Source organism: Homalodisca vitripennis, chromosome 4 (assembly GCF_021130785.1).
Source record: "Homalodisca vitripennis isolate AUS2020 chromosome 4, UT_GWSS_2.1, whole genome shotgun sequence".
Classification (NCBI taxonomy): domain Eukaryota; kingdom Metazoa; phylum Arthropoda; class Insecta; order Hemiptera; family Cicadellidae; genus Homalodisca; species Homalodisca vitripennis.
The window spans coordinates 162274581-162296731 of record NC_060210.1 but is presented as its reverse complement, the minus strand read 5'-3'; the positions used below and the strand labels follow the sequence as shown (position 1 = coordinate 162296731).

Sequence of the window (22151 nt, the reverse complement as noted above, 5' to 3'; positions counted from 1 at the left end):
GTTGGATTTTACTCTGAGAACAACATATACAACTTGTTGCAACATGCAAAAGTCTATTTTTGGGACTTGGAAATACATTTCATTCCGAAACCACTGATACTTCAATGTGGTTACTGGACCATTGAAAAACTTGAAAAGAGTTTCAGAGATTACATACAATCGTTGAATCTTAGTATAAATTCTGACGATTTCAAGATCTTTAAAGATGGTGACAAAATATCAATTAATTCTCCAATTAAATTCTACTTGGATAAAACCGTTAGTGATCTCTTAGGTTTTGAAAAATCTGATGCAACAAACTTACAAAAAGAATCGTCTTACTTCAACTCAAATGAAAATGTAATTGCATCGAATCCACCGAATCTCAGAGCCGTTGATGTCATCGAGATACACTGCAATATTGTCAACAACAGTCTTGTCAATCATGATGTTCACTCTCACAAACATTTGGAGACAGCAATCCTCTACTCCTTTTCCCCTAATGTACCACACGGCTACAAAATATCTCAATCACCTCAAGAAAAACACTACATACCTCTTCGGAGCGGTTTACGAAAGATTCAACAGATCACAATCACACTTGTAGACCAAAACAACCAACTGCTCCAGAACAACCATGTAAACAACATCGTCTATTTAGATCTGATCAGTAAATCACAAACACATACATACTCACAATTGTGGTAAATAAACACACGCGTGGTGTCTGCGCGGTGGCGGGACAGCGATGACATGCGTGGTGATTCGCGCGGCGCGGTTCTGACTACCCGTACTCACACTCTTAGTCGCTCTCTAAAAATTCTGTCCCAGATTCGGTCTCACACGGTTTGTCCCAGAACCGGTCTCGGGTGCGTTGTCCCAGGAACGGCCAAAGTATACTACTTGTAAATATTGATTTCTGTGATTAGTGATTTCCATTTATACTGATTTAATTTGACATCTCTCTTAAAATCATACATTTATATATGTTTCATAACTGTTAGTCCAAATATAAACTATTATAATATGTCAATGTATTCACAACTATGTGGAGAGCATTATAATAACAATATCTTATTGTTTCCATGGAAACATATTTTTGATCTTTTTTACAAAATGTAAGAAAACATTTTTTGGACATTATTTTTGTAAATATTCCGTTGTGTAACTGCTTAGCAATAAGCTTTAAATCAAAACTGTAAATGTATAACTTATTCCAAATTTTGTCCTGATTTCAAAAATATATAATTATTGTAACTTTTTCCTCAAAACGTATGTGTTACAGGGCTGTGTATGAAAAATCACGCGTATTTACATACATACCTTATTTTCAAAAATGCGTAGATTTCTAAATAAATATTATTTTTGGTGGGTAAACATAATCTTATGACTGCAGTTTTACTTATATAAGTATGAAAGATAAAACAAAAATAATATAAAATAATAAATTTAAATCTTACCTTATTTACATATATACAAAGTTTCATTTTTCACTCAGCGTCACTACATTTAATGGTCTCTTAAAGTTCTCACCCATACTAAAACTATAACCTAAGAAAGCTAAAAAAAACAATAATAACAACACTAAAACACTATAAAATACAATTTCCACAAATACAATTGGGTTCGTAACCTCAAACACAAAACCCGGCACTTGTTTACAGTTTCACAACAATGTGGTTGACCTGTACTACGTTCACGTCAGCTGTCATAGAGAACGATGTTTTACGGTAAACAAAGAAGACAATAATCAAAGTTATAACAGTAAATCGGTACTATAGTTAATGCTGTTCCAGAATATATCAAATAAAAATCATTTATATGACCTTAATTGCCTAAAATTTCAATAACTGTACATGTCTACTTTGGCGACGAATATTCGTCGTTGCCAAATCGGACGGGCCTTTGGCGACGAATATTCGTTTCATACCAGCTGGAGGGTTAAAAGATTGTTAATAAAACAATTGTAGTGATGCAGTTTACTTTCAACACGTGACTAAATTTTAGACTGTTGATTCACCAATGTATTTTTTATTACGGAACTATTCTGTAACTTTAGTGGCCAGTGAGGTGGAGCCCAGTTAATTTGTGTCATATCTGGTATTTTTTCCCACCGTCCGTGACACTTAAGCTCTAAAATGAATCTGTAAAGCTATATTGTTTTCTTCACTTTTCATATATAGATTGCAAACGTATGAGAACTATACTATCATACGATTTCAAATTTTAGGTTGATAATATTTCACTGCATGGAGAGGAACTGTGAAGGAGGAAAGACACTTTTAGTGGATGGATTCCGAGCTGCAAAAGAAGTTGAATTGGAGTCACCAGATTTATATCACTGTTTGAGAACTGTTCCTACTGAGTTCCAATACATAGAGAAAGGTTATCATTTAACTTCCCTAAGCACCATGATACAGCATAGTCTACATGGTAGAATTAATCAAATAAGGTATGTTTCTTTTATTTCTATAATGTAATACATCATTTATACTTCTTAAGCATATCAATAAAATAGAAATATTAAATAAAACCAAGTTTAATTATTAAGGTTTTGATCCTGATAGGCACCAAGAAATTTGGTTGATTTCACATATATTAATTTTTCACTGGAATAAAGAAAGATCTAATGTTAAATTTCTGTGTTAAAGTTAAAAACATTAGTTGGACAGTGAGATGTAATCCATTTCTTTAAAGCTAAAAATACACATTTCATTCATTATTTGAAACCATTATTGAAGTTGTAATGTAATCTGCAAATTGAACAAACTTAGAATTAACTTTGAATCTTTAAATTTATACCAAAATAAAAAGTATTGGTCTTATTTTAGATCCTTGTGGCACACTACTGATTACAGGATTCCAATTTGAAAAATATTCAATATTACAATTTCATTTTAAGAATACTTGTTGCCAATACTGTTGAATCTGCTTGCCAAGTACGGTTTAAACCAACAGTGGGATAACCCACTACGACTTTAAACTCGATTTCACCTTCCCCTTAGTGCACTGTCTCAAATCTGACACTGGTACAGATTGACTCCTGGAATCTGGAGTCCATATCTGTCTGAAGAGATCAATAAAAAGTCGCTGAAGAAGACGTTCAAAATTAATTCCTTGCATTGTTTCAACATCAGACACCCAGGCTACAAAAAAGCTTAGTTTAGATGCTGCATTAAGCAAAATTAGCTGAAAAAGAGCTTAACTCAATATTCACATTAAATCAACCCTTCCCACCATAGCTGTATTATGTACAAACTTTTAATTTTTGGAGAAGTAAGTTATGCCAATACAATAAGTCTTGAATAAATCACAGAGAAATACCAATATTTAAATTGAGAAATCCACAAAGAAATCCATCTAAGGCCTCATATATCAGTTTCACCAAGGCATCTGTTGTTTTATTTTTTGGGAACCCAATTGATGTTTATCCAACACATCATTTGCATGATAGGGTAATAATTGGAAAATACCTGTTTCCTCTTCAAAAAATATTGGTAGAAGGTCTATAATTTTAAAGATATTGCGTGTTTTTTTTTCATGTTGTAATTTTGAAACACTGTTAAGTTGGAGGTCAACACGTCAGACATGTGACTTTTAATGACATTCGTAGATAAGCTGATGATGCTGCAAAGTCCCAAAAATCATTCTTTTTGTCATAAACCATGTTCGGGAATAAAATTTGCACTCTCTTAATGTTGTATAATTTTTGTGAGATTGTTATTCTTGTGTATCTTGTTATTGCAGTTTTTCACTAAGAAAATTTCATCTAAACTTAAAAAATTCGTTTTCACTTTTAAAAATGTGGGTTAATCAATTTTAGCAATAAAGTTGGCCCACTTTGCATTTTGTGTTTCAGCAAAGCACTCTAAACAGGAAACAACTTGCAAATATACAAAATTACAAGTAGATCTATTTTGCACTTTATAATATCTCAAACCCGTATTACATAGTATTGTACGGTTCGGCGTTGGCATAATATTAAACGTTAGTATAACATTTATTAATTATCTGTTTTGACATTTTATTGACAGGATTAGTCGAGTCTACTCTAGAAAATAACTGAGAAATCTCTTTTGGACCAACAGACTCATCAATATAAAAATAGTTTAGCTTACAAGAGGTTGGTCTATTTTACCATGACATAGATCTTTTTTCTTCAAAAGGTGGTGGATAATCTAAAAACTGTAAGGTTTTGAATTGGTCCACTTTGTGCTTCAACCATTCAATAATGTGGTAAAAAAAATCTCAACAAAATTTTTAATTTAAATTTAAGTATTCAAGGTTTTTAACAGTCAAATTAGACACATTTTCGGCTTACATTGTAATTTAACAGTTTCTATTTGAAAGGGATTTTAGACATTTGCCATTGTTAGGTGTTAATTGGATAGAATACTATTTTTTGTGTATTGGAATCTATCCTCTTCAGGAAATTAAAAAAAACATAGTGTTTTATCCTTGTAACACATAATAAAGTCAAATTTAAGAAATCCTGTTGTCCTTTTAAATCAACCATTCTCTAATGTAACAAAGTCGCACAAGTGAGAGGCTTCTCTAACACACAGCTAATAAGTTTTTAAACATTTTCTATTTTTTTTTAAATAAATTATGTTTATGTCATAATAAGCTTTGATAACAAATAAATATAAACTTGCAAATAAAATAAATCAATGACGTTTTCAAATTGTGAAGAACTAACTTAAAACTGCAGATCACTATAAGTCAAAGTTGATTTTTACTACAAATCAACTGTGGAATCTGAACGTGTGTTGCTACTATATATAGCTTTATTATGTCACCCTGTATAATATTGGAATAAAAAAACTGTTGTAGTTCAAAACCTATATTTAATCCAATTAACTTGTAGAATTTAAAATTATGTTGCCACTACAACTTTATTCTATAATTCAATAACTTATTACCACTCATTACAGATACAACCTGTATGACCGCAGTGCGCGGCAACCTCTGCAGAGTGTGCTGTTCTACCGGTCACTGCGAAAGCTAGCAGCGGCGGTGCGTAAGCCCAAGGCAGAGTGGTGGCTCACATTGGAACCAGGCACCGTAGTTTTCATCAACAACTGGCGTGTATTGCATGGGCGTTCAGCTTTCTATGGTCAGCGCACCATGGGTGGAGCTTATCTTCACATGGGCAACTTCCTCAGTAGGGCTCGCTCTTTAGCGCTCATTACATAACTTGTCTTAATGAATTTATAAACAACAAATACACATTTCTATGGTAATACTTTTAATATTGATTATTTGCCATTATTCCAAACAACATTAATGTAAGATGACAGTTTTATTAAGGACTAGAATAACAATAGGTTAGACCTATATGCATTTTTAGGTGTAATATTGACCATCAAACTGAGATAAACAAGAAAGTTCAATTGTAAAGAATGTACTGAGCATACAGATACTTGATTATTCACTGATCATTAGAATTAATTAATTAAATTAGTCATTACGCAGTGGTAATTATTTGTGTATAATACTAAGAATTCAGAGGGATAATAAACAAATCTTCCGCTGCACATCCATAAAAGTTCGGCAAAAATTATAAATCAATTATAAATATTGATATTGGAATATAATTTTAATATTAGAATAGAATAGAATGTCTTTATCGTCTTTTATCAATGTACAGCGTGTATCAAAATGAATGACCTGATTTTAAAACCCAATATCTATTGCTAAAAATGTACTACAAAAATAATATTTATTGCAAAATACTCACAAAAATCTTAAAGTTTTAGGTATGTTATTACAAATGTTCTCTATGCCCACCAACAGCAGCACGAACACATCCAGACGATAGCTAAATTCCTCATAAACCTTACACAACGTATCTGCGTTCACAGATCTTATTGCGACAGTTATTTCTGTTCTTGTAGTTCTTCAATGTCATGAGTTAGAGGGGGAACAATCACTTTTTCCTTCACATATCCCCACAAGAAAAAGTCGCATGGGGTCAAGTCTGGTGATCTTGGAGGCCAAGAATGAAGGGCACTGTCTCGAGGTTCCGTGCGCCCTATCCAGCGGTGGGGCAGAGTGTTGTTGAGAAGCTGCCGAACATTGTTGTGCCAGTGAGGCGGAGCTCCATCCTGTTGGAAAATGAACCTAAAACTTTAAGATTTTGTGAGTATTTTGGCAATAAATATTATTTTTGTAATACATTTTTAGCAATAGATATTGAGTTTTAAAATCAGGTCATTCATTGTACATTGCAATAGACAACGTCAATAACTAATATAACATAGGATTAAGCACAATTTAGTAAATCATTACAGATAGTACACTTGTCATTTTAAAAGTTTAGTATAAATTTATCTTTCGGGCATTCCATCATGAGGACAATTTCAAAAGGCAGGTGTCTACGTAATCTATCTAAAATAATAATTTTCCCCACAATCAAAAGAACCGATTTTAACATTTACAAAATAATACATTGTTCGAGGGCCAAGATGGATTATAACGTAACACACATGTTAAAAAGTAACCCATGACTAGTGAAGATGTGATCTATGCTTATTACAAGAGTACTAGACATTTTGGAGGGCCAAGACAGATTTAACGTACCTACACTGGCTTGAATAGTTTCTCGATGCAGGAGCAAAGCTTTCAATCTTCAATTGAGTATAGTGTAATAAAAAACCAAACTTTTTACTTCTTATAAAATCAAGTTTGAACCAATTTGTTGTATATCTGTTATATTTTTTAATAATACCCTATGAGAGGTTACAAAAACAAGACACTACTTTTAAAACTCTCAGATTACAATCTATTAAATATGAAAATTCAGTTAAATGGCCAGAATATTACAGCATAATGTTAAATATCTTTACAGTATTTGTATACCTTTTTTATCTACTACACTCAAAGGATTAAACAATTGTTCAAATTTAAAAAAAAGTTTACAGTTAATTGTTTCAAAAGAACTGAAAAAGTAACTTACTATTTATAGTTTGTAACTGTACTTGCTTCTTTTAAACAGAATTAGCTATAATTTTAGCTAGTCACTTAAACAGTAAATCTACAAATTCATCTCATTAATAATCCATCTAAAAGCTTGTGACAACCCTTTCCATCCCAGACATTTTTTTTTTAATTTGTTCCAAAAATCCCAAGTATTTTTACTAATGACATACCTAAAAATCCCAGGCTTTTTAGTTAATTTTGTCACGTTTTACTAGAAAAACCCATAAAAAATTTATTTATGAAGCAAATTTATTAGTTTAAGTGTTATTAGCTTCCTAAATATGTTATATATACTATAAAATAAAATATAAAAGGGCATGCTAATATTTACAATAACTTTTTTTTAATAATATGTACTTACCAAAAAATAATTTTGAGGATTTTTTTTACTTTGTTGCGTTGTGGATGGGCATAAAAAAGTTATTTAACCAACATTGATAACACTTGACAAAACCACATTTAACAGTTTTCAAAAAATCCATACTTCACACTGATATGTTGAGAAATAAAAAAGTTCTGGCTTTTTTTTTAAATCACTGTAGTTTAGAGTTTTCCCCAGTTATAACAACAATATGGCATATCATGTTCCACTTCTACATAACATATAGTTTCTAACCAAATATATTGAATGTCAATAGGCAAACAATGAACTATTTCATATTTTTAACTAAAAAAACTCCTAATCCTAACAAAATAAAAACTAAAAATTACCATCCAATGAGGATCGTCATCTGAATCATCCACGATATCAGAAGAACTACCACGATATCAAACAAGTCGTCAATCTCATCAAAAATACGATTACTAATATTGTATTATCACTAATTGGTGACCTACAACGTTTCATTTCAATTCCTTTCACCACACAAAAACAATCAATTCACTAACGAAACACGAATAACCTCTAAACAAGCTGGAATGAAACCCAAACAAATACAGCTGACAAAAGTCATCACAGTTGATGACGCAACACAAAGAGAAAGAAGTAAATAAGTTGTTGTGCAATAATAAAACATTATAGCGTAATAAATTGACGTTTTTATAACAGTATATGTTATTCCGAAACATTTATATAAATATTCTGAGGTGATAAACATAAAAAAAAATTTTTTACTTAACGTCCGGAAAACAGGACACTGGGATTTTTGCGGTGTTTTTCGAACGTCCGGTAAACAGGACGCTGGGATTTTTGGAACATATTACGAACGTCCGGAAAACCGGACGCTGGGACGGAAAGGGTTAAAGAACATAACGAATAAAAATTTTGGAAAATTAAAATGTTTCGTTTGTTTTACTGATACTGTTTTTATTCTATTAACTGCCATGATATTACAACATTAATTGTTGATAATAGTACTAAACAGTATATCTTCATACGCATTTGAGATAAAATATATGTTGGTAATATTTTTAGTTTGCACTTATTTAAATAAGGATGTTTTATATTATTGTAATTCAAAATAAATCAACTATCTAGGGAGTTTTTGTCAAAATGAACTTTGGAAAGAAAATATTAATATTTGATCTATTCAAACTATTTATTTACATAATATGTTCAAGAGTACACATCTGATCAACCTGATTTCTTTGGCTTCACAAATTCCCTCTTCTTTTTCATTTTCTTCCTACTTAACTCTTGCTTATGAAGTTCTGAATACACCTCAGCATATATTTCATTTTGTTCTTCTTCTGGGATGGTTAATCTAGAGTATCAAAAATAAGACAAATACACCATTAATAAGTAATTAGGAGTTTTATATACAATACTCTGTTGGATAGATTGTATTATGGGGGGGTGGGGGGGGGGGGGGGTGGGGGGGGGGGGGGGTGGGGGGGGGGGGGGGTGGGGGGGGGGGGGGGTGGGGGGGGGGGGGGGTGGGGGGGGGGGGTGAACAGAAGGTGAAAACGAGCTGAACTCAACATTCCCATAAACCACCCTTCGTACGATACCAATGTTATACACTTGTTGTTAAGTTAATATTTAAATATTATTGAGCGAGTGGTTATCAAATTTAGCATTGGTCTTGTTATGGAGCTCTTAAAGTCATCTTGGATGTATTATTTTGTAAATCATTATTGAATGAGTTTAATTTTTAACATCCAGTAAATTAAATATGAATACTCAAACTGCCAGACTGCCCAGGGTGTTGTTGCCTCATGGTAATTGTAATCACTAGTTGCAGTTTGGTTAAAAAGTGCCAAAAACTGGTACCACAACAAAAACTGGAAGTTCTTGTATATAAATAATTTGTTTTGAACGGCTAAATGCAGAAATAAAAAAGATACATTTTAATATAATTTCCCTATTATAGCTCTAATAGTTAGTTTGTGATTGATTATCAAACTCGTGTATCAAAAGTTCAACTTAAATGAAAACACAAAAATGTGGGAGTATAGAGGAAGTCATTAAAAGTCCATGTTGAACACGCCCAAAAGACCTCACTTTGGGAGTGTCTTACCATTTCCCTCCATTTTTAAAACTAAATTTAATTTTTTACCATTCTTTTACAAAACACGTGTTTAATTTATATTTACTAGAAAATTAATAAAACATTTTTAATCTCCCCTATTATTGTGAGAGGGGGAAGGGGGTGAGAAAACTTACTTTTGAGGCCATGGAACCCTGAATAGGGGCCTTTAGGCCTACCTATAGTACATGGGCTCTTTTAATGGCCTCTTCTATGCTTACATATTTGTACTTTTTCATTTGTGTGGAGTTACTATAAATATTTATATAACTTCACCCCTTGTTACAACATTTGGTTGGGGTTTTCTGACCTTCCCTTGTTGGAGAGATTTGTAGAATTTCTTATGTTTTGTAGAAATTAGGCATTGAAACGCAGGTTTTAGAACTGTATTTCCCAATTGGTGGACCTTCAGGGATCTACAGGTCTTTGCTAATTGGTCTGTGAAAGGTTGGTTGTGGTGTGCACAAGTTAGTTTTCAAGTGTTTTCAATGAATCTAAAGAAACAGTCATTACATCAATGATATGTTTGACCTCACATATACAATGGCTGAATATGTTCCCAAATTTCAAATATAAGCATTTAATTTGTTTTGAAATAGGCAACTTACTATTCTAATAGTACATGAAACCTGAAAAAGTTGATTGGATACAAAACATCAGGATTGTAGAAGTGTTTTCTTTAGATAAAAAAACTACGAGTTCAGTGAGTTTAAAAGAGCAAAAAGATAATGACAACAACTGTTAGATTATGTTTGAATGAAAATGAAATTTTGGATTCATATGAAGTGTGGCAACTCTTATTAAAGTTTGGGAAACATCATAAAATTGCTGAAGAGTCGATACTACCATAAGTTGTAGTAATATACAAGAGACTGATGGCTGATTCAGCTGTTAAACTTATGAGTATGTAATAACAATGCTCAACTGAGTATGGAAGATTTTGTAAGTAATATTGATGATACTGTAATGTATGGGAAAAAAACTATGTTTGCTTTACAACAATCAGCAATGTTGGTCTCTATTTGTTTTATCTGGGTAATATGGACAGTCTCTTCTCATGGCAATTACTTGACACAACTGTCCATGAAATTATTACAGAACTTGGTGAATTTTTTTTGGTAAATATGTCATTACTTGGGAGAAAAGTGAATGTATATCTACAGATGGGACAAACTCGAAGGCTAGAAATAAAACAGATAGGCTTGTATATAACATGTAGTTTCAAATGCTGTCAACATAAGACTTATATTCACTTTAAAGCTCTGGTAGTAGGATAGTTACTAGAATCAATGCAAACTACATTTAACAAAATCATAAAAGTGGTGAATTACATCAGAACCAGGCCTTTTCAATCAAGGCGGTTTTCTTTGTTGTACCAAAAAAGGTAGTGACAGTGACCAACTACTTTTTCACATTGATCAGATCTTTTGTCCTTAGGACAAAGTAATGTTTGCCTTAGTGGCAGTGATATACAAATTTCCTAAATGAGTTTTCTCTGCTTTGCATCTACTTCATTAATGTGTTTGACTATTTAAATGTTTTATATTAAAGTCTATAGGGAAATCATATTGATCTATTCTGAGTTCTTAATAAAGTTAGAGCTATGGTGTAAAAGTGGCAGATCTGGGCACAGATATCGAAAAGGATCTATACAAACTTCCCCACTCTAAAACAGTTTTTGCATCAGCTGATAGGAGCAAGTTTGCTTGATAAACTAACAATGGGAATACATCAGCAATCACTGTCAGAGAGTACTTTCCAAAACTATCTAACCTTCACTGACTAAGTGCAAAAAGTGACTCCAGGTGTTGGGAGTGCTCCTAACAATTTAGTTGGAAACCACTATATCAGAAAAAAATTGAGGAAAAATCGGACAACTTTAAAAAAATAGGGGATTATGATAGGTCTCAAAGAGGTTCATGATAAATGGGCTTATCCCCAAAAGGCTAGGGGTTACCACAGTTGATTATTCTGATCTCTTGGGTAAGTTCGGCAGGTAGTAGACTAGGCGATTTTGAACCTTGTTATTGCTTGCTTTGGAATCAATTCATGTTTCCACATTTCTAGTATTCTTTTACTTTATTACCTAAAATTGGTATTAGAAAGCAGTATGGAAAGTATAAACCAAATTGAAGTTGATGCAGTAATAGTACAGAATTACCAAGCAGTGTTCCTAACACATTGATACTTATATAGGTGTACTTTTGTATGCTAGAGAAATAACATATAAGTATTTATTGGTATACATAGACGTCAAATAGAAAATAGAACTAATTTTTTATCTTTGGAATAGTTCTGTTAGTGTACATAAAATGAAATGTAAGGTAGTATATTTTTCCACAGGACCCTCAAGAAAAGAAAAATGAACTACTTTTAAATATTTTGTTTGATAAAAATGATGGCCTAGAGCAGCTTATAGATTCCCTCAAGGATTGGTATCCATGGGTTGAATTTGAATTAAACGAATCATTGAAAAATGTTTCATCAAAGAAGGCTTCCTGGGTTGAAGCTGTGGTTGAGAACTTGATTCCTGCTCTTCCTCGGAGAAATGTCTCTCGTACAGTTTTGGTAAGTTACAAAAATTTCATGATCTTTACTCAGTGAAATATTAAAATTCTTAACCACTAAAAAATTTGCAAATTGATTGGACCGTTTGTTTTTACAATAAAAGACTGATTACAATGCCCCTGGCAAAGAGCCCTCTTAAAAATGAATTGTATGGCCGTTTATGTATTATGTTTTGGAATCCTTAAATAATTTCTTTGAATTAAATCTATTAGGCTACTAAGAAATATATTGAAATCTGACTATTGCAATCACCTTCATGATAGAATTTCCTGGAGAGTTTTTACATTTTTCCATGAGTTAAAATCAGAAAATATACAGGAAGTTTACTGTATAATTTTCATTATAAACATGTTTCCTCTGGAATGAGTGGAAAGGGGGTTAATTATTTGAATTGGTTTGTCTGAAGTGATGAGTGGTTGGTGGTGAGTGGTTTGATTGTGTCCTGTGTTCATAATGGACTCTCAGTCTTCTAAAACATAAGTATGTGACCTTAACTGTAGGTGAAAAGTGAGTGATTATTTGGATACATAAACAGTGATAATCTCTGGAAATTTTCAAATGGCATTTACCAACCGATTTATGGTATTTTGAAAAATAAATATAATATTGAAAATTATATATAAAAACCATCTCAACTGAATCTTGGAAACAGGAAAACGTTTGTATTAAAAAAAATAATTTGTCATTTTTTCAACACATTTACACTGTTTTTACCTTCTTTTAATCTTATCTAAGAGGTTATCTAGTAATTTTATAATAATATCTTCCGTAATCCATAATACTCTATGATCTGGCTGGGTTCAGGTTCTGTATGTCAGACTATCGAGTCTACTGTATAAACTTGATTGCAATCATTGAATTTAACTTATTCACTCTGTGTCGGTCCTTATCTTTTGGCTGAGATTTTGTGTAGATTTTTGATAAAGTCTTTTGGTTTGAATTGTACGCTACTTTAACATTTTTGTTTGTTAAATAGTTTTGTTAATTGATTTAACAAAATTTTGAATGTAAGGAGAGTATTTCCATAAACTTGTACTTTGTTTGTTTGGTTGTTTTAAATTTGTTTTTGATTTTCCCTTCTAATTTGTTTACTTCATATCTATTTTCTGTTGATATATGAATAATAATTTGTTGTTCTTTGTCAAATTGTAATATTTCATACTGTCCATCCCCACGGGGGTTTACATGGATTAATCTTAATCCCGTCCATGTAAAACGGTTTACATCTTATCAAACAGAATAAGGAGAAAAGTCAGGCCATAGTGCTGGAAGAGCAGGACTGATAACTGCACTACCTGTATTATATCATGTGCATAATTGAGTGCACTATGATGTTTCAGACATCATGCCAAAGCATGGTGGACCAACCCAGTTTTCTACAGATAATGTAGCTATTGTGTAGCCTGTAGTGTTGATACAATGTGAATGTTGAGTTTAGCTCCAGTTGAGACTATTGAGACCTCTTCACCTAGATTACACTGTATTTTGTAGTCTAGTGTCTCTGATGTCGTTTGAGAGTTCGTTTTCAGCTTCAGACAATGTTCCTCACTAAAAGGAAGGTGAACTGGAGTTAAACTCAACATTCAGATTGAATCAATCCTCGCTACTATAGCTAATTTAGGTGTGAATGATACAAATATAAAAGGGTACATTTAGACTGTTTTACACTTTTAAAATTTCACTTGATGCTATTCCATGTTTCAGTTGAATCAAACGAGAGCTGAACTGAGACAACTACAGAAAGGCCATTATGTAGTACTGATTGGCATGAGTGGCTGCGGCAAGTCCACTCTGGCTTCTGAAGCACTAAATCATGACCTTCTTATTGAAAACTTTGAGGTTTGTGAATTTCTTATTTTTGGTAATCTTAAGTATTGAACTTAATACACTGACACATGTTAGGTCCGTTGAGAAATATTATTATATCAGTAATGCAATTAATAAATTACTACAAAGAGATGTTTATATTGTATAGGGTTTGCCTGGTTGCGTCTTACATTTTGTTCCTCTATTGCAGCGTTTCCCAAACGGTGGGTCGCGGGCGGATTTAAGGTGGGTCACGGCGTGACTGTCACTCGTAAGGCCATGTCACACTGCCGTGGCGTCGCGTCCATCCATCCATAGTATGAACGTCCGCGTATGCAGCGACGGTCTCGAATCCCGTCAAACTACCAGACACGCATCCGCGTCCGCGGCCAACGCCACGTATTTCTAGGAGGGTGGAAGCTCAGTACACAATAAAATGTCGTTACTCACCCTTATGATTGTAGTTCACATTGCAGCTATATGTGTCCTGAGTAACTCGTAAAAACTTTGTAGCTGTAGCACAAATAGTTTTTGAGTTTTGACGGTAATGTAAAACAGGTTTCGGAAAATTGCTGTCAAAGTTTTTTTAACACTAATATTTACATTAAAATTGTTTAAAATTTTAATTTAGCATATCTAACCAGCAGCATAACACCTTCTCTTTCCTTGTCTTTTTGTTCTTTTTCAATTCTTAGCTTCCTTCTTGCTCTTCTTACTTCCAGTGTTCCCAATTTTGCCTTTTTCTCCGAGTATCCCACTCTCAAGATGTCAAAATTTTCAATGAGATTCCTAATGGTTTTTTCAACAACATATCTTTGTGAGCGTGCCTTTTCAACCTTGGTTCACATCAAGAATAAGTATAGAAACAGACTGGTGGACGTTGAAAGTGATTTACGCCTCAAAATATCTAATTTTAATCCTGACATTGAATTACTTGTTCAGTCAAAACAATGCCAGAAGTCACACTAGTATTATAGAAAAATTATTTGTAATCTTGAATAATCAATAAACTATTTCTATGTTTTCAATACTAAGCTGTGTACATATTTATTTACATTTTAAATTTTTTATTCTATACACGTATATAAATATAAATCATGTGTATTTTATATTAATGTTATATATACATAATATACATATGTATATATAAAATCACGGGTGAGGGATGGGTCGCGAATGTGAAAAAACATTTGGAAGTGGGTCGCCAAACACAAAAGGTTGGGAACCACTGCTCTATTGGATTTAAGTTTAGTCGAGTAAATCATAATCTTCTACTCCATATAATGAAGCAATTGCCAGCTGTTCCTTACCTATGGTGACTGTGCACAGTTCCCCACATAAACATTGTCACTTGAATAATCACTGAGGAGCTTCTTTTCTCTGTAAAATTTTCTCAGTTGAAACTAGGATGTAAATACTTTGTACAGACCGAAGCCGCATTTATTTTGTGCTGTTAACAATCACAATCTGAGGACTCCCCACATTCAAATGGTTATTTTATATAATTATAACAATTTAAAATTAATTATAAACTTCTATAACAGTTACTTTAATTAAGATAAATTCGATGGTTTCAAAAATCTTAATCGATCCATAACACTTATTTTTTAATATTTATTTTACGAGATTATTGGAAGCACTTTTAATACAATATAAAAACTATAGTACAAATATTTTAAGTTTCTTTTTAGTATTGCCTTCAACATCAGACACTTATAATATAAGAGCTGGCTCTCTTTGTGGCCATCTTTATTTTAGTCCCATAAGAACATGTTATAAGTTTAAACACTTGTATGTCCTTATTTTTTGGTGTAGAGTATTTGAGATGTCTCATTTTAAAGATATGCATCTAAACCCTTTTCAGAAAAAAATGTAATTTATTACTCAGAAAAGAAATTTCATATTTTTGTAAATATTAAAAAAAAACACTATAAGGAGTTTTGATACATTTTATTCACATCTTTAAAATGAGACATCTCCTATACCTTTATGACTAATAATAAGGTTTTAAAAGACTTTGAAATTTAACATTGTTTTTATAGGGCAAAACTTAAGGTCATTTCACACCAACTGGTTCTGCAGATTATTATTTAATAGATAACTTTATTTCATGTAATCATGTTAATTCTGCTGTCAAGTGGACATGCCTTGTCTAAATATAGCTTATCCTAATAGATTTTGATTTGCAGGGCAAGGTTATATGGCTGAGTTGTGGTCCGGAAGCATACACTGGGGATGAAAATGAATTACTTGGTCTAATGATACAGTTAAATGAAAGAATTTGCAATGAAGATCTTGTAACTGATGGTAAAACTGTAAATTTGAAAACCTTGAAGATAAAACTATATAAAAGGTATATGAAATTCTTTTAAGGCCATTTACTGTTGAGTAGATTGTAATAGAGCTATTTAGATTTTTTTATAAGTATATAATTTGTTCTATGTATATAATATATATATATATATATATATATATATATATATATATATATATATATATATTATATGAATATACAATGTTAAACGTCAGCTTCATTCGACTTTTGTGTGAGATAGATCTTAACTTTGTCTATCATTTCGCGTTGAATTAAGCTTAAAAGGATGTCAAAATGCACTATGAAGTGCATTAACAATTTTTTTCAGATCTGCTCTTAGAGTTTCCACAAACTAATTTTGCTATTCTATTAACTAGACACTTGCTACTTGAGAGCCAAATTATTAAAGGCTGTTAATATATAATTACAAGACAGCACGGAAGACGATGGCAGCTGTTTTTTGTGACAGGAAAGAAGGTCTTCTTCTTTAAGAAAGCAGAACATGCAGAATTCTGCAAGGTATTGTAAAACCTTGCAAAAGTTAAGAAGATCAATACAAAACAAGCATAGAGGAATGTTGTTCAAAAATGTTTTTGCACAACATAGCCCAACCAGACCCGACAAATTGGACTCGAGAAGTCCTGTGTAGGAGGTATTTCCACATCCACCTTACAGTCTGGACCTTACATCCAGCAACTACCACTTGTTTCCAGCAATGAAGACCTGGCTTGTGACTCAGCCCTTTGGCGACGACTTAGAACTGCGGGGGTGTATGACTACCTGGTTGAAGTCTCAGGCACCAGAATTTTATAAAGCTGGAATTTAAAAACTAGTTTACTGCTATGATAAGATCCTAAATTTGTATGGTGACTGTGTTGGAAAAATGTATTTTAGTGTCACTTTCTAATGTAAATAATACAAATTTTTTCTTTTACCGTTTTTTGTTTATATCAAAACGTAATCTACTTTCTGGATAGCCCTTGTATTTGAATACTAAATTGAACACTAAATGTAATGCAATATATTTCTTTAAAGTTTACAATATTTTTACAGTATAACATAGATTATTACATAGATCTAAAGTACATTTGTTATAGTAAAAAATATATCAGAGCAATGTGTTAAGACGATTAGAATTGTTAATAGGAATGCAGCTTTTTTTGCAAATGTGTGGTAAACTGTAGGGCCATGATGGTTTGGAAAAACACAGCACTTTAGGCGAGGTTATAAGACATAATAAAATTACTATAAGGCTTTAGTATGTATTGTATATTATGACAATGTACCAGTTCACTATTGTAAAAAAACATGTAAAGAACGTTTTGTACAAATAAATATCTATGTCTATGTCTATGTCTATGTCTATGTCTATAAGATATAAGTTGTATAGGATAAACCTTATAAGCTATAGAAAAATAAATTTAGATCTAAAAAATAAATTCTAGTTAACTGAACAATTTTTTTCTGGTGAACGTTTCTGATCAAATAGTAAAAAGTTCTCCATATATAAATTTTGTTCGTGTCAAAATTTTGGTACAGTTATTTGAAAAAGAATATTAAACCTGCAAAAAAATAATAAAACATTGAAACTTAATACTGTTATTAGAATAAGCAAGAAAATAAACATGCATAATTTATTTATTTTAGCAAGAAATCTATCATGGGGATTGCTATTCTTGTTAACTAATTGGAGAATCAATGTTTTCATTTGGTAAACACGAGGCCAAACCTTCCTCATACAGTCTGTTATGTTTATCGCAGAATAATCACTGGGATACGTTAAAACTTACTGAGAGGAATAATTATGACTGTGAAAATAACCAATATTGAACCGTAGGAAAATTGTAATTATTTGATGTACCGTGTGTAATAATTAATTGGCAGACTACTGGGATATCCAGTTGTGCAGGTTATGTGCTCTTTCTTTTTTATTTAATATAGTTTTGTTTTCTGTAAAATTATTATAAAAGTTGTATATGAAAGTGACCAGTATTTAAGCCACATCATTATTACAGTTTTTACTTTTGAATAATTTCACAACAAGGTGCTAAATTTTAGTTTTTCATAATTATTTTTACATTTATATCTTTTCCCTACAGCAGATAAGAAGGGTCTTGAGATAAGGACTGATATGCAAGTGATCAGAACCTTTGCTTTGTTTATCTGACTATCATAAGATTATCACTGGCAGTGATGTGTCTAATACATCTTTAACAGGCTCAAAGACATCATACCTGATTGACGAGTGGTAAAGTCAAGGACTTGTAAATTGTAGATATCTGGTTCAATTCCAGCTGACATAAGTTTAAATTTTTGCTTCTCAAAAAAATATTTATTATTTATTGATATTTTTGTTCAACTGTCTATAATTACAATAATTATTCTTTTCTTCAACAATTTGTATATGTATATGTTTATCTCCATACTTTGAACTAACAAGTCCTAAATACCAATAGACTGAACAGAAATAGGCATATTTTCTAGAGTTACTTCATATAAAGTTTCTTTTTCTTATCTCATAATCCTTGATTATAATGTGAGTACTATAACTATAAATAAGACGTTTTATACTGCCCAGAAAGTCTTCGCTAAAATAAGGGGGCATGCTCCATGGCCATCTTATATTGAATCGATTGAACAGGCAAGTTCTGCTGACAAAGTCAGCGTTATATTCTTCGGGACTGAAGAGTGGCGTATGAAAATTACAGAACCTCTGCATGTGATAGCTACAAAGAGAACTATCTCTCTAACAAGAAGAATACTATTAAAAATGATCTGCAAATGGACATTGATTAAGCAAATAATTTTAAGGAAAACACTCTCAAGTAAATTACCTATATTTTATCTGAGCTTTTGCTGCTTCTAAATAAATTAGACTCGTCACTTAAGGATTATGAGCAATTTTAGACTTTTCCACTATTCCTTTTTTCGTATTGTTTTTATGTCCTTTAATTCTCACATTTAGTGGTCTTTTTGTCTTGCCTATGTATTCCCTATTACAAGAACATGTTATACTGTTATACAAAAAACTGTGTTTACAGTTATAACATGTTCTTTCAAACTTTCCGTCAATAACAAACTTTATGTCCTGTTGTATTCTATTTTAATTTATTGTCTTGTAAAGTTTTAACACCTAGCCAGTATATTTCATTACTTAATCTATCTCTTTCCTATAAACTTTATTTATATTTTAGCATGTATTTATTGACAATGCACCTGTTCAGTATGAATGTATTTTAATGTGCAATAAAGATGACTTATGACTTACCCTTTAATATCATAACTTATTTATTACTTATAAACAATTATATAACATAATTTCCACTTTAGACCTTATTGATTGTTAAATTACATTAAAATACAAAACCAATATTTAATACATAATTATTGTGAGGCCTTTCGATATCCAAGATACCTTCATCAGACACATCACAAAAAGTTTTTGTGATGTGTCTGATGAAGGTATCTTGGATATCGAAAGGCCTCACAATAATATGTATTAAATATTGGTTTTGTATTTTAATGTAATTTAACAGTGACCAATATAAGCTCCATCTACAGCATTATTGATTGTTATTTATGTCAACCATTTCTTGAAAAGAAAGCTGAGGCAACTCAATTAAACATTTCTTTGGTTCCTTTTTCTAAATTTTAACTGACTTTTGAAAGAAAAATTCTTTAAGATGTGCAGTATATATTTCTTATTTCTATATTGTACACTTTATTTATAGTTCAATGGTCTGTTATATAATCCAAAGAAATTTTGTTAAAAGAGACATTTAAAATACAAAATATAGTGTAATATAAGCGAGGAGGTATTCTCATTGTCTCATCAAAAAACTATCTCACAAACAACACACGTCTCAAGATAACGAGAGAAAAATTTTGAATAGAAAACTCGGTTGCTTCACCGTGCTTAGAGATCGTGACTATCACATCGTAGTGTTCTCAATCGTGGTAAGACAATGCGAATGCTAATTTACCTGGATTACACTATATTTTATATTTTGTAATCTAGGGGTCTGTGATGTCTAAACAATATAAATTAGTTTCAAACAATATTGAATAACACTATCCTATGTGTGTTGTTGTAGATTTCATGAAAGCAGATTCAAAGAGGGGTTATTGGTGCTAGATGGTGTAAATTCAGAAGAGATAATTGAAGCTTTGAATATCGGGTGTAAAACATTAGTTACAACACATGATGAAAATGTCATGAACAAGCAAGGCAATCGCTACAAAGCAATAAAAGTAAGTTTCAAATAATACTCACACCGATACTACATTTGTATTAATTAGTTTTGTTAGATTTTGGTACTGATTAAATCAAGGGTAATTAACTTATCTTTAGAGTGGTTTTCAATATGACACTAACATGTTTTAACGATTGTTTATTCATAAGATACCACCCAGCTGTTGTCTGTGAGTAGATTCAGCTAACTCATTGCAATGCGCATACATAGATATAGAAAATACACACTGCAAAAATTATAATTTTTTAACAAATTTGATCTATACTCAAACATTAAATATTTCAAAAACAGGTTTTAGCAATCTGTAATTTGCATACTGTTGATCAACTCTCATTCCCGAATAGACGTCCTCCAACGCGTCAACTTATGCGTAGAATATGTAAATTTAAATCCAAATATTGTTTATAAAATCATGTTATTTCTATATTTTGGTTGACTATCTCCAATTTTTGTGTCTACCACTATTAGTGCCAAACAATGACAATGGTCATACTACAGAGAAATTGCCTCTGCTAAGGCGCATTTCTGTTTCCCTGTTAGCTACTATTGATTGATAATCACAACAGACAGACGGATGCAATACTCAAGACTATATTTTTCTTGAACAAGATTATTTTTTTACCAGTTTGGCATTAGGAAGATTTCACCTGCCCCTATATTGCCGGACTGAATGTGTTGGGAAATGAACATGAATCCTGTACAATAATTAGTGATATAGCAAATCTTAGCAGGTTTAAGATCCAATTTTCAAATCTCATCTGTGATTCTTGAATCCGAATTATTTTAAGGACTCAGTGGATTTGAGATTTGGCCTCGACACATCTACTCTCCAGGGTCTCAGGCACTAGATAGTCTCTAAACTTCCTAAACAGTGATTTAAGGGATAAAAAGAGGAAAAATTGAGACAGTTGATTAGTAATTTTAATAATTCAAACACATAAAGCTTAAATAAATGATTAAATTGTTAGATATTTAACAAAGATATTTTTCAAATTCATTCTCATCCATTTGTGTTTACTTAAAAATATAGAATAAGTTATGTTTTGCTTAATCAAGCATGACTTGAAAGTTAAATTAATTACAGACAAGGACAAATAATTTTACGCATATTCTCTATAATATTATGGATATTACCCTTCAATAATAACTTTTTTTATATAGTAAGATATATCACTATTTATCCCATTTGGTGAATATGACACCTTTAATGCATGAATTTTCCTACCAGAAAAATATTGAATTAATTACTTAAGTTATTTTATCCATCTTTACTTACTGAATTATGTTAACCGTTAAGGCTGAGTGGTAGAGAGGGCTTGACAGTCTTAACTACGCCTCATTAATAAAGACATTTTTAATTTGATTATTAATGGTTAGAATATGTTAATTGGAATTAGAAACAAGTGGCTTTTAATGCTTTCATAATAAATATTAGTGTTTAAATTTAAGTTAAATCATACTACATTCAACATTGAGATATTAATTTGTTAGATGGTTCAAGTAATGTTTCTATATTAGGTGAATGAAGGCTTTACTGAAGAAGAAAGTTTGTTTCATCTCGCTTCATGTGTAGGCTTATCTGTGGAGAATCTGCCTAGTCAAGCAAAACTAATACACTTAAACGGAAAAGGTAAATGTGCCACATAATTTTGTATAAGATATTTAGATTTAGTTTTTGTTAACCCTGGAACTGGCAAACGCCCGATATCGGGCGTTTTAATATGACTTTTATTTCTCAATATTACGTACTTAAAACACGATCAACGAGTATCAGTATTGATA

The 22151-nt window shown here is 31.7% G+C and overlaps 2 protein-coding genes across 4 annotated transcripts in view; both read left to right on the top strand.

Annotated features, from left to right (window-relative positions):
* The window catches only part of LOC124360493 (trimethyllysine dioxygenase, mitochondrial-like), a 53062-nt gene extending 47838 nt beyond the window's left edge, over positions 1-5224 (top strand). For all 3 annotated transcript variants that reach the window (XM_046814167.1, XM_046814169.1, XM_046814168.1), the window contains 2 exons: positions 2210-2431; positions 4914-5224. In XM_046814167.1, the coding sequence (XP_046670123.1) occupies positions 2210-2431; positions 4914-5175 (484 nt within the window). In that variant the 3' untranslated portion in view covers positions 5176-5224. The remainder of the gene's footprint in view (positions 1-2209; positions 2432-4913) is intronic.
* A 5134-nt stretch (positions 5225-10358) lies between these two features.
* Positions 10359-22151, top strand: part of LOC124361255 (apoptotic protease-activating factor 1-like) — a 74660-nt gene continuing 62867 nt past the window's right edge. Inside the window, exons 1-6 of the mRNA XM_046815301.1 lie at positions 10359-10370; positions 11757-11996; positions 13701-13835; positions 15992-16155; positions 20211-20367; positions 21888-21999. Of these exons, the coding sequence (XP_046671257.1) occupies positions 10359-10370; positions 11757-11996; positions 13701-13835; positions 15992-16155; positions 20211-20367; positions 21888-21999 (820 nt within the window). The remainder of the gene's footprint in view (positions 10371-11756; positions 11997-13700; positions 13836-15991; positions 16156-20210; positions 20368-21887; positions 22000-22151) is intronic.